At 37.1% G+C, this 13,692-nt stretch overlaps 1 protein-coding gene and 1 long non-coding RNA gene across 3 annotated transcripts; both read right to left on the reverse strand.

The window, feature by feature from the left end:
* Positions 1 to 1,817: 1,817 nt before the first annotated feature.
* Positions 1,818 to 2,285, reverse strand: LOC107858122. Its single transcript, XM_016702843.2, has one exon. The coding sequence runs from the start codon at positions 2,283 to 2,285 to the stop codon at positions 1,818 to 1,820; it is 468 nt and encodes a 155-aa protein (XP_016558329.1).
* Positions 2,286 to 9,602: 7,317 nt separating this feature from the next.
* Positions 9,603 to 12,908, reverse strand: LOC107879371. 2 transcript variants are annotated; one of them, XR_001676992.2, is made up of 5 exons: positions 12,508 to 12,908; positions 12,332 to 12,385; positions 11,420 to 11,472; positions 10,473 to 10,629; positions 9,603 to 9,776 (listed from the first exon to the last, which is right to left on the reverse strand). It is a non-coding gene; the product is annotated as an uncharacterized LOC107879371 (long non-coding RNA). The 2 variants fall into 2 exon arrangements; XR_001676993.2 differs by having other exon boundaries at positions 10,534 to 10,629; positions 12,508 to 12,892.
* Between the last annotated feature and the right edge of the window lie 784 nt (positions 12,909 to 13,692).

Here is a 13,692-nt window from a genome sequence, read left to right on the forward strand (position 1 = left end):
ATCTTATTTCACCATGTTCTGTCCCACTTGAAGGTATCTTCTGACGGCTTACCACACTTGTGACGACATATTGAGAATGTCGTCACCTTCATCCACAACTCTTCTTCACTGTTCTTCTTGGCGCCTTTTTCTGGTAGTTTACCACATCTTTTACGGCTTGCAAGAAATGCCGTCAGACTCATATTAGCTCACTTGTACCAGATTTTACTTATTTTGTTCATCTTTCCTATGTTTTCCTCCCATCCTTGCTACAACTACAATATCACAAGAAAATGATCAAAAACAACCAAAAATTGCTTAAGACTTCGCAACTATTTAGAGTTAAAAGCCTCAAATGTGTTAGCATCTGCTCACACATCAACACCCTCAACTTAAAACAATTGCTTGTCTTCAAGCAACCAAAACACAACTAAGAGGATACAAAATACAATCAGCAGCCAGTCACTTGACTTTGCTAAAAATCACATCTATCCTCTCCAAGGTCAATCAACTTAAAAATCAGTTGTGCCAGATTTTTGAAAATAACCTTGCAACTCATAGAAATCAAGGTACGACATACATTCGGCAACGACACTCTTACATGCATCTACATCACATTCACCAAAATAAGTCAACAACTGGTAGTATACCTATTGTTCCCTTCCGGCAAAGAAATTTCCCTTTTTTCTCATTATTAGCAATCAAGGTATAATCATGGGGATAATCACAAAGGCTCTCGCACTCAAAATGAAGTTCAACCAGTGTATGCCAAATACCATATGCTTGCCCTTATCGTCATTACCGAGGTGTCTAGACAGGTAAGCTAGGATCACTATAGGACTTTCTCAGGCTTGTAACGTATTATAGGGGCTAGTATGGTATTAAACAATATTTAGAGTGACTAACCTCCTTGGCACTACCTTATCTTGTGGGGTCCACTTATTAACCTATTTTTCTCTTTTTCTTTTCTCTTGATCGCAAAACAGGGTGTGGTCTTTCTTTTTATTCAAACAATTTTCATTTTATTGCTCTTTCTCACCAACACCCAACTATCAATTTCTTTTTCAGAACTTTTTTTTTATTTTCTTTTTATTTTACCCTTATTCATACGCAGTTTATCTCACACACCCCTATAATAGCCACCCTCAACTTAGGCTATTTGCCTAAGTCAAGGTGCACAGTGTCCAAAGAGGACCAGGGCCAAAACAGATTCATTATGATTTAAAAAGAGAAGGTAATGGGTTTCATAGAAAGAAAATGGTAAATTTAGGCGCAAATGGGGACCAAGGGGTATAATGTATTACAGGGAAGGTCATTTAGGCTAAAAGTGACTGAAATTCAAAAATGGCCTATGGTCCTTTCCTAACTCCTATCTTTCAACTACGGTAAGACGAACCGGGAAAGTTCTAGATTAGGCAATACAAATGGAACGCAGTAAATCCTCACACACACTTGGCACATAAGCATATTACCAGCTACTAATCATCCAGTTCATGCAAATGTTTGGCAGTGATTGTCAAGTTACTAGAACTAATGCCATAACAAGATTCACACATAGTCACAATTTAATGTAGTTCACACAGTTATGCAATCAAACCAATGGAGAGGTGCTAAAAAATTCATCAAATATGCAGACTGCTTCAAGTATAAGTACTTCTCCTAGTTACTAACACAGTTGGTACAATGACAATACACCCCACACCCTTAACTTAAAATAAAAACAAAATGAAACTAAGGGTTAGGTTATACCTGGAGTGGGTTATTCTCAGGACTCATGGGTTGCCTCCCATGCAGCGCTTGATTTAACATCACGGCATGACGCAGGTGGCTCGATTATCTCAGACTTGATCAAGAGAAATAATTGTGATGCTTTTAACTGATTCTTCTAGTCCAATGTAAAGCTTTACCCATTGCCCATTTACCTTGAAGGTACTGCCATCTTTATTTTCATGCTCCACTACTCCAGAGGAGTGGACTTGGCTTACCTTAAAAGGGCCTGACCACTTAGATTTCAGCTTTCCTGGAAACAATTTAAGTCTAGAATTAAACAGAAGTACCAAGTCCCCTCTTTTGAAATCTCGTTTCTCTATCTTCCAGTCATGGTACATTTTTATTTTTTCTTTATACAAATCTGCTCGCTCGTATGCCCTAAGATAGAATTCATCCATCTCATTCAGTTGCCCTAATCTCATTTCTACCGCCTCCTTCCAATTTAGATTCAAATTCTTGAGTGCCCATAAGGCCTTGCGCTCCAGCTCTATTGGCAAATGGTATGCTTTTCCATAGACCAGTTGAAATAGTGACATTCCAATAGGTGTCTTGAAAGCAGTTCGGTATGCCCACAAGGCATCATCAAGTTTTCATGACCAGTCTTTTCGGCTAGCATTCACTATCTTGGATAGGATGGCCTTCACTTCACGATTCAACACCTCCACTTGGCCACTAGTTTGCGGGTGATATGGAGTAGCCACTCTGTGGTGTTTTACACTATACTTCTCCAGAGCTACTCGAAATAGTTTGTTGCAAAAGTGAGATCCTCCATCGCTTATGATAGTACGTGGTACTCCGAAGCGAGAGAAAATGTTCTTCTTGAGAAATGCAATGACTCTCTTTCCCTCATTGTTAGCCAATGCGATAGCTTCAACCTACTTGGACACATAATCAACGGCAACCAGAATGTACTTCATCCCGTAAAAACTTATAAACGGACTTAAGAAGTCAATATCCTTTACATCAAATTACTCCACTTCAAGCATCTTGGTCAAGGGTATTTCGTGCCGTTTAGATATCGATCCTTGTCTTTGACACTGATCACATTCCTGCACAAACTTATGGGCATCTTTAAATAATATTGGCCAATAATAGCCAATCTACAACACCTTCCTTGCTGTTCGATCACCTGCATGGTGACCCCCAACTGGGGAAGCGTGACATGCCTCCAGTATACATCGTATATCTACTTCAGGCACGTATCTCCGTATGATATTGTCTGCACATCGCCTGAAAAGATAAGGCTCATCCCAGAAATAATGTGTTACATCATGTAAAAACTTTTTCTTTTGGTGGAACGAAAGGTGTTCTGGGAGGAACTCACTCACAACGTAATTTGCATAATCAGCGTACCAAGGCAATGTTTCCATAGCAGTTGCCAGGATCTCCTCATCTGGAAACACATCATTTATCTTTGTTTCATCACTAACTTCCTGTCCATCTTCCATTCTAGATAGATGATCTGCAACCTGGTTTTCATAACCTATTCTATCTTTGACTTCGAAATCAAACTCTTGAAGTAGCAACACCCATCTAATAAGCCTTGGTTTAGCATCCTTCTTGGCCATCAAGTACCGTAAGATAACATGGTGTGTATGGACTACCACTTTAGTTCCAAGCAGATAAGACCTATATTTCTTGAAAGCATACACCACGGCTAGCAATTCCTATTCGGTTACTGTGTAATTCTTTTGTGCTCCATTCAGTGCTTTGCTGGCATAATATATCGGGTGAATCAATTTATCCCTCTCTTATCCCAATACAGCTCCTAGTGCAACACCACTTGCATTACACATTATTTCAAATGGTTTGTCCCAGTCAGGTGCAATAACAATGGGGGCCTCCACCAGCTTTTTTTTAAGGCATTCAAATGCCTTCAAGCACTTATCATCGAAAAGAAATTTAACTTTCTTCTCCAACAACTTGCAAAGTGGACTTGCAACTTTTGAGAAGTCTTTTATGAATTTCCGATAGAATCCAGCATGACCAAGAAAACTACGCACTCCCTTTACTGAAATAGGGGGTGTTAATTTCTCGATAACTTCAATCTTTACTCAATCAACTTCAATCCCTTTTTCAGAAATTTTGTGGCCCAGCACAATACCCTCCTTTACCATAAAATGGCATTTTCCCCAGTTAAGCACTACATTAAATTCAACACATCTTTGCAAGGCTACATTCAGATTCTCATTTCGAATGAATCACCTACCACTGAGAAATCATCCATGAATACCTCTATGGTATCTTTTACCATGTCAGATAATATAGACATCATGCACTGTTGAAAAGTAGTCGGTGCATTACATAGCCCAAATGACATCCCCTTAAATGCAAATGTGCCATATGGGCATGTGAACTCCGTCTTCTCTTGATCTTTCGGAGCAATGCAAATTTGGTTATACCCAGAATAACCATCCAGGAAGCAATACCACCCCTTGCCATCTAATCGATCAAGCATCTAGTCCATGAAAGGTAGTAGGAAATGGTCCTTCAGCGTCCAAGAGATCAGCTTACGATAGTCCATGCAGACTCTCCACCCGGTCACTGGCCTGAGTGAAATCAACTCATTCTTCTCATTAGCAACCACTGTCATACCACCTTTCTTGGGCATATATTGAACTAGGCTTACCCACTTGCTGTCAAAAATAGGGTAAACTACTCCTGCATCCAACCACTTAATAGTCTCTTTTTTAACCACTTCTTGCATTAGTGGGTTAAGACGACGCTGATGCTCAATGGTAGGAGCACAGTCTTCTTCTGCGTACAGATGCCAGGAGGAATGCCAATAATGTCTGCGATGGTCCATTCGATTGCTCTCTTGTGCTTCTGAAGTACTGAAATAAATGTAGTTACCTGTCGTTCTTCTAAATCGGCTGCAATAATAACAGGTAGTGTGTTCCCTTTTCTAAGAAATACATATTGTAAGTGACTAGGTGGCTCCTTTAATTCTAACACCGAAGGTTCTTCAATGGATGGCTTGGCTGGTGGTGTTGGTCGATTAGCCAGATCAAGGTCGAGCTTTTTAGGAGCATAAGAATATGAGCCCAGGCCGGTCAGGGCACAAGATGTATCTTCATACTCCTCAATGCCTTCGCTTTCATAGTTCATCACAACCGCTACTAAGGGCTCGATAATAAAATGTTTAGTTCTGAGCACATCCTGTTCCTCCTCAAAGTACACATCAACTACTGGGAACACACTCATTTCCTCATATTGTTTCATTGATTTTCCCATATTAAACTGTACCTCTTCATCGTTCACCCTGAATAAGAGCTCATTAGCTCTCAAATCGATCAATACCCTTTCGATTACGAGAAAAGGTCGACCCAAGATTATGGGCACCTCAAAGTCCACCTCACAATCCAGAATGACGAACTCTGCAGGGAATATGAAATTGGAGACCTTGACCAGCACATCATACAAAATGCCAACAGGTCGCTTTACTGATCTGTTGGTCATTACCAGCCTCATGTTGGTCGGTGTGGGATTTCCCAGACCCAACTTTTTATAAATAGTCAATGGCATCAGGTTAACACTTGCTCCTAGATCATATAGTACATTGGTGAATTCCATAGTTCCAATTGTGCAGGGAATAGTGACCGTACTTGGATCTGATTTCTTTTACGTCAAGGTCCCTATGGAAATAACACTACAATGATGGAGGTCTGCTTCCAGTTTGAAACTCACTGCTTATTTCTTGGTCACAAGATCTTTCATAAATTTTGCATACCCTAGCATTTGTTCAAGGTCCTCGATCAAAGGCATATTTATGGTCAATTGCTTGAGCATTGCCAGGAACTTGCTAAACTTTGCATCATCTGCCTTCTTTCTCAGCCGTTGAGAAAAGGGAGGTGGTGGTTGTGGCATGGGTTTCAATACCACTTCCTTCTCTTTCTCCTTGTCTGATAAGTCAATAGAACTATTTGGTTTCTCTAACTCCCCTGGATGTTATTTTGCTGGTTCATCTGTAATTTCCTCAATATCCCCAGATTTGTTGACAGCGGGGCCATATAAAATCTTTTCACTCCTAGTGGTGGTTGCTGGACATGAATTGTCAGTCTTTTGATCCTGAGTTACTTGAACAAGTGAAGTACCACTTATTCCCTGGTTTTGTGCTGAGGATAGTTGACTCATCTATTGCTCTAACTGCTGGATAGAAGTTGAATGTGAACTAACCAACTGACTCATAGTGGAAAATTCACTCCTCATACTGGCTACGCCTGCATTAGTAGCCTCTACTCCCTTCAATAGTTCTTTCATCATATCTTCCATCGAACACTTTCCCGAATTAGTTGCAGCAGCTTCTTGATGTCCTATATGAACATACAATCCATTTTTGCCATTAATGCATCTCCCTTTTTCTTGCTCCCTGTCTTTATGATTAGGATTGTCATTCCTATTCCGACCATGATTCCCTTGGCTATTGCCTCAGAAACCCACCTGATTGGTAAAATAGTTGACTTTTTCTTCAGTCTCCATATCATCACGGTCCCAAGTCATTGCAGCTTTCACCTGTTCTGTCCTTCCTGACATTGAATGCTTGGTAAGCAAGTCCATTTGAGTCTTTAGATGGGCTATGTCTTGATCATTTTCCTCATTCCTTTTTTGCTGTTCCTCCTTTATTCCAACAGGTATAGTTGGACTTGTCACCACAGAATCACTGGTATACCAAGCCCTACTTAATTTGGTCATCCTATTTAGCGTATTAGCAGCATCTTAAAATGCAAGAGTAACAAATGATCCTCTAGCAACGTTGTCTACCATTGGCCTTGTCACAGAGTTAAAAACTCTATACAGAGTATCCATCAGATGTATGTCCTTCATGTTATAATTTGGACATTGTGCCAGCTTCTTCTTGAACCTCTCCCAAGTTTCATGCAAAGGCTCATTTGGGAGTTGCCTAAAATTGTTGATCTCATCCCTCAACTGTATCCTCCTGGACGGCGGAAAGAACCTTTCTAGAAAAGCTCCTCTCAACTACCTCCAGTTGGTTATAGAATCAGGCATCAACTCATTTAGCCATAATGTTGCCTCGCTGGATAGAGACAATGGGAACAACCTCAATCGGATAGCGCTCTGGCTCACCCCCGGGTTATCAAAGGATTTGGAAATGGTGACAAAATTCACCAGATGCAGATTGGGGTCATCTTTAGGAAGGCCTCCAAACAACCCTTTCATATTTAAAAGCTGAATCATTGTGCTTGTAATATTGAACTTTGCTCCTGGTGCCAACGGTGCCGTAATAATCGCGCCCATTGCACTTGCTACATCCACATTGTCATCCTCTTCAGCCTCATACCATAGCGGTCGTTCTGCCATTCTGCTTATGTGATGGAGTTCCGGATTGGGTATTGCTAAGTGCGACCTAAAGTAAATATCCTATAAATAAACAAAAACAACAACCGAGCGTAAATCAAGGAAACTTAACTATCAGTAATTTTTCGCACACAAAATTTTCAGTCTACAACTATATTCCCCGGCAAGGGCGCCATTTTTTATAATGCTCAAATTATACTCTTGAATGGGTGTGACGATCGTTGTTAATATAAAACCCAACTAGGTTGGGGTCGAATCCCACAGGGAATAGGGCATGAACGTCAATTTGTTTACGAAATACTTTACTGGTAGTTTATTATTTTCGAAAGATGGGGGTTTAAAGTTCACAATGAATCAATCTTCACTTTCTGAATTATAGTGTTGTTATCAATATAAATGGGAAACCAGAGTTATGATCACTAAAGGTTTTGGGTATTGGCAGATACTAGGTAATGCTAGAGACCCTCGGAATGAGTAGAAAAACAGAATATCCCTGACTATGATACTATCTGACTTATCTCTCGACCTCACCAGACAATTTATTATCTAATTCTCTCAAACTTAGATAATTTATCTATATCCAAACGAATGTTATCTCAGGTAGATTAATCCAGTTACGACATTAATAATTAACCAGAAGGTTGGTAGCTTCTGAGTCCCTGTTAATAATTTCCTTCCTCTAGTCTATTTCTCCGTTAGAAGCAAATAAAACCTAAGGCATAATCTAATGTTTGCAACCACCAGATTTCAATTAAAACCACAGAATTTCAAGATGTTCTACTACTCTTTGAATCCGTTAAACACCTAGCATTATATCAAATCCTAATCCTTGGATCCCATAACCCCGACTAATGGAATTAGCCGCTCATGATTTGATGAAAGAAATCACAAGTTGAATTCATGATGATAATAATCAACTTACGTATAGATGGAAAACAACAAGCAATTTCTTCAATTAAATCCCAAGTTAGAAACCCAAGAATAGTTGATAAGAAAGAAAACTAAGAATAATTGGCGAAAGAGAACAATGTACCTGTTTCTCTCTCCAAAGCTTTTTGTTCTGAATAATGAAAACTTGATAATTTAAAAACCCTCAAAATTGCTATTTATACTAAAGCCTAATTAGGGTAATAAAATAACAAAATCACAGCTGGGCTCGGATTTAGGTGATGGCATATTGGTGTTGATCATCAGGCTTCTGACGGCGTCTCAGATATGTCGTCAGAAGTCGTGCCTTCTTAACCTGTTCTGCCTCACTCTGATGTTATCCTCTGACGGCTTACCATAGGAGTGACGACGTGTAGCAAATGTTGTCAGACCTTCAGCTTATTTCACCATGTTCTGTCCCACTTGACGGCATCTTCTGATGGTTTACCATACTTGTGACGACATATTGAGAATGTCGTCACCTTCATCCAGCAACTCTTCTTCACTGTTCTTCCTGGCGCCTTTTTCTGGTAGTTTACCACATCTCTGACGGCTTGTAAGAAATGCTGTCAGACTTATATCAGCTCACTCGTACCAGATTTTACTTATTTTGTTCATCTTTTCTATGTTTTCTTCCCAGCCTTGCTACAACTACAATATCACAAGAAAATGATCAAAAACAACCAAAAGTTGCTTAAGACTTCACAATTATTTAGAGTTAAAAGCCTCAAATGTGTTAGCATCTGCTCACACATCAGTTGACAGCTTGGCTTGATGGTCCATCACTGGCTTGACGATCCGTCAACCTGGCCGTCGCACCTTGTCAGTTAGACAACTCTCTAGTAAAACAGGCATAACCTTTTACCACGATATTGGGCTAAAGAAAAGTTGGTATAGTTGGAAAGATAATTCAATTATCTATCTGTTGGTGGGTCATGAGCTCAAAAACTCTTTGTAATACAAAAGATATGCGCATTTGAAGTTGACTATAGTAACATCCTTCTCAAGAACTCAGCCAGTAAGGGATATTTTGATTCGTCTAATAGCTACACTACAAAAAACAGGTCAAGTAGCGGGAGTTAATTTTACGGTTTGCGGGGGTTCAAAATATAATTACGGGGGTTTCCAAAACCCCCAGAGTACGAGCCGTCACAAACGAGTTGCGGCAGTTTTTTTCCGACCCCCATAATTAATTTGCGAGGGTTATTTAGCGGTGGTTACGACCCCCGTAATTAATTTGCGGCGGTTATTAACCCTCGTTATTCTAAATTTAATTATTTTTATAATAAATTTTTATTCAAAACTTGTGAGGGTTAAAACCTCCGCAATTATTTTATTTTTTAAAAAAATTTAGTAGGATCATCAATTTTCAATAACTAATTATAGCTTCTAATTTTAGCTCAAATTTAATTATTTCTTTAGGAATAACCTACAATTCAATATTTGTTCAATTCATATATCATTAATACAACAAAGTAATTAAACATTGTAATTGAAAAGCATATCAAAAATACATTGAACATTAAACTCCAAAATTAAATTTTCAACATTAACATCTTCAAACTCCAAATTTTCAACATTGACTAGTATTTTCAAATTACAAAATCAAATTTAAACACAAAACCTTCAATATTCTAAGATTCACTCCAACCACACAATTACACCATGATAATTGAATATCCAAGACAAATGCAACGAAATCAAAAAAGGTCATTAGGATCATTATCATCACGTGATCTCCTTATATCCATGGACGAAATGAGTCCACTAGCCGCATCACTTGGCTACATAAAAATCAATCGATAAACTTTCAGTTCTAATTATAAAACATTTATATCTGCGTACAACTAAAAACATAACGGGTGCATAAATTTCCCTCGCATATTGATCTATGAGTGATGGACCTGTGATAAGTGATGCTTCTAAGTGGTTAAATAGCTGTGTCAATATCTAGCAGATAATGGTTACAAAAAGAAAAAGAAAAAGATGAGTATTATACACAAATTAACTATAATAGCTCTTCATCATCTGGATGAACACATCCTTCAAATTCCTAATGCTATAGTGCCATGCTTTTCATTCCATTTTTAACTACATCAGTGACCAAAGCAGTTCCACATATCACGTGCAAGAAACTCTAACTCCCGAAAGAACAAAAAAGGTAGAAGAAATGTAGGAATAACATGTTACAGATGAAGACACAAAGAGTTGTATGATCTGATATCTTTCTGAGTTGTATGATCTTATATCTTCCTATAGACCTCCGGCTTAGGACTGACAACAAACATAGACAACAACATGACAATAAACACAAACCCCTAGAGTCTCCATGCTAACACAAATTAACTCACATAAAAACGGGCAAAGCAAAAATTATGCTTAAATAAGAAAAAAGAGTACAAAATTGATTTGAGCACGACTTTAGTGGGTGGGTGAGGGGGGAGGTTAGAGTGAGTAAGTCTTTGTAGAAGAAACCTAACCTTCTTGATCCACAGTTAAAAGGTAACTGCTCTTACTCAGTGAGAGTATTTGCGGATATACCTTGAATGGTTTCAGAAGACCCATACATATCTGCATTCTTCTTCTTTGCCCATCGGATGATTTGTGCATTCTCCAGGACAAATCAATACCAAGAACCTTCATCAACATAAAACAAATTTAGTTGTTTGCACACTAGATGAGTTCACCATAATATACAAATGGAATAAAGAAGCTACACGCCAGAAAAAAGGCAGAGACGACAGCATACTGTTGGGCATATTATGCAAATTTCATAGAAGTTTCCTATAGTGACTGTATATTGAATATTCATTGTAACTTGAAAGGAAAATAAATTTAAAAAATAAGTAAAAAAAAAAGGATGATGTATGGAGCACTATAGATATATGATATAATCTTGTTAAATAAAATTAAAGAGACGTAAAAATGGGGCACCAAATCCTAAAACTAATCCTTCATACCTTGTCTGATATAGATAAGCACTATGAGTCGAGATGTTAAAAAAAAGCTTTAGGGTTGGTTTCGACAGTGATAGATTTTTCTAAATGCATGTTTGGACCTCCTTTTATCATATGGGTGGTTAATTGGATAAGCTAGTTTACAATAACATGCTTGGTATATCCCAATATAATAGTGTGAGGAGGGTTAATTATACAGAGTTCGTATTACGATTTCAAAGGTGAGGTAGAGAGGTTGTTTTTGATAGACCGTTGGCTCAAAACAAAATATAGTTTAGAAAAAGACGTAATAGAGATACAAAAGATAATAATACTGCAAAGTAATACTAAAAATAATCTGATAGTGACTGTGCCTAGAAGTGCATATAAATTCTAATCTGCTAACGTTTAAGCTTAAGATATAGTTGAATATAATCTTTTCTTGGTTCTAAATAGGTGTTCAAACAAGAAAATACAAAGGGGGTACTTACTTTAGGTTATGGAAAGAAATTTGTCCTCGACACCTTAAATTTGTATTCAGGTTCTGCAGAGATAAATGTAAATGCAAAAGTTTGAGTTATTGATTAATACATAGAAAAAGATTAGGGGATTTTTAGTTTACAAAGATGTGAAAATGTCAACAACACCCAAACCAACAACATAGCCAGTGTGATACCACAAGTAGGATCTGGGGAGGAAGGGGTATATGCAGACCTTACCCTTTACCCTACACACCCAGTGTGATCTCATAAGTAAGATCTGAGGAGGATGGGATATAGACAGACCTTACCCTTTCCCTTACCTTTGTGAGGTAGAGAGGTTGTTTCCCATAGACCCCAGCTCAAAGAGGTGAAAATGTCAGTCATACTAAGATGTGATTTTGAGGGTCAAAGAATATGGACCACCAACATTCAACTAAACACAAATTTGAGGTACTAATTAAGGATCAGATATAAAAGATGCAATATTCACCGCAAAATAGGAGTGTATATCAGATAACTAGAAGTGGAACTTTTGGAATTTAGCAGCAGAATCTTGGAAAAATGTTTTTTGCCTTCTGGAACCAGGTAGCCAAACATGTATCTATGACCCGGTGCAACGTTAGCTGAAAACCAAATAAAACTTGGAAAAGGAAGAGGTTTGGGCAAACTTGTCACCTTTCCTACACAACAAATTTTCTTTATATATTGTATGTGTTATTATACATAACTCAGAGTAAAACTGACTGTACTGGTTCAGTCCAAAGTCGAATAATATACAACTATAGAGATATACTTTGGGTAATTAGGGTTGTTTATTATAAAGACGTCACAAGCAAATGTTTTTCATCCTCAGTCCAAGACTAAAGAGATGACACTGAAGTCTAAAACACTTTTTCACCCACCACAACACTTCTTACGTACCTGAATAGAAATTGATGAAAATATTAATAGGCATATCTGCTTCTTCCTGAAATTCTATATAATCAACTGTCAGTTGTTTTATCAATAATTAGAACAGTTTGGTGGGATTTAGTAACAGGTGAAATCCATCAAACTGTTTACTCTACACTATAAATCATGTACTTTGTGAAACTTACCTCCTGAAGATGGCTTGGGTTGTCATATTAACAGCTTGGACATTTTTTTGTCACTAACTTGTATTCAGTAATGAAAACTATGGCATATATAGAAGAAAAAAGATATCAGGGAGACTTACACAATATTAAAATGGGTGTGCACAAGAAAAATGACAAGACCCAAGGCAACCTTAGGGCAACCAGCATTACTCACTCTAAAAATGCACAGGCATTACAAAGAAGCAAGGAATAGATCTATAATTTATCATAAGAAATCATACAAGTCACTAACGATCTGTTGAAAATTCAGATACGAAAGCAAATCTAGATTCAAGAGGGGCAGATCTTAAAAAGTATGACAAAACACAGAACAACCAATGGTCTTCGATGCATAACTTAAATTGGATAAAAGGAAGTGAAAAAATTACACAAAAGTTAGAAAATATAAACAATACTGAAGATACAGTAGAACTAGTAGTATTTTCGATAAATAAAACAGAAATAACTATATTTTCAATTAATAAAATAGAAATAATCCAGAAAAAATTAGAACAATTATATAGTGAAGATCCATTAAAAGGATGGGAAAAACACAAAACTACTATAAAAATTAAATTAATAGATAAGAATAGCATAATAACACAAAAACCATTAACATATAATTTTGATGATTTAAAAGAATTTAAAATGCACATAGATGAATTATTAGAAAAACAATATATACAAAAAAGTAATAGTAAACATAACAGTCCAGCATTTATAGTAAATAAACATAGTGAACAAAAAAGAGGAAAAAGTAGGATGGTTATTGACTATAGAAATTTAAATGCAAAAACTATAACATATAATTATCCGATACCAAATAAGATATTAAAAATAAGACAAATCCAAGGATATAATTATTTTAGCAAATTTGATTGTAAATCAGGATTTTACCACCTAAAGCTAGAAGAAGAATCTAAAGAATTAACCGCATTTACAGTACCACAAGGATTTTATGAATGGAACGTGTTACCCTTTGGATATAAAAATGCACCAGGTAGATATCAACATTTTATGGATAATTATTTTAAACAATTATCTAATTGTATAGTATATATAGATGATATATTATTATATACAAAAACTAAAGAAGAACATTTAAAATTATTAGAACAGTTCACAGATATAATAGAAAAATCAGGAATAAGTCTAAGCAAAAAGAAA

Source organism: Capsicum annuum, chromosome 1, assembly GCF_002878395.1.
Source record: "Capsicum annuum cultivar UCD-10X-F1 chromosome 1, UCD10Xv1.1, whole genome shotgun sequence".
Classification (NCBI taxonomy): Eukaryota; Viridiplantae; Streptophyta; class Magnoliopsida; order Solanales; family Solanaceae; genus Capsicum; species Capsicum annuum.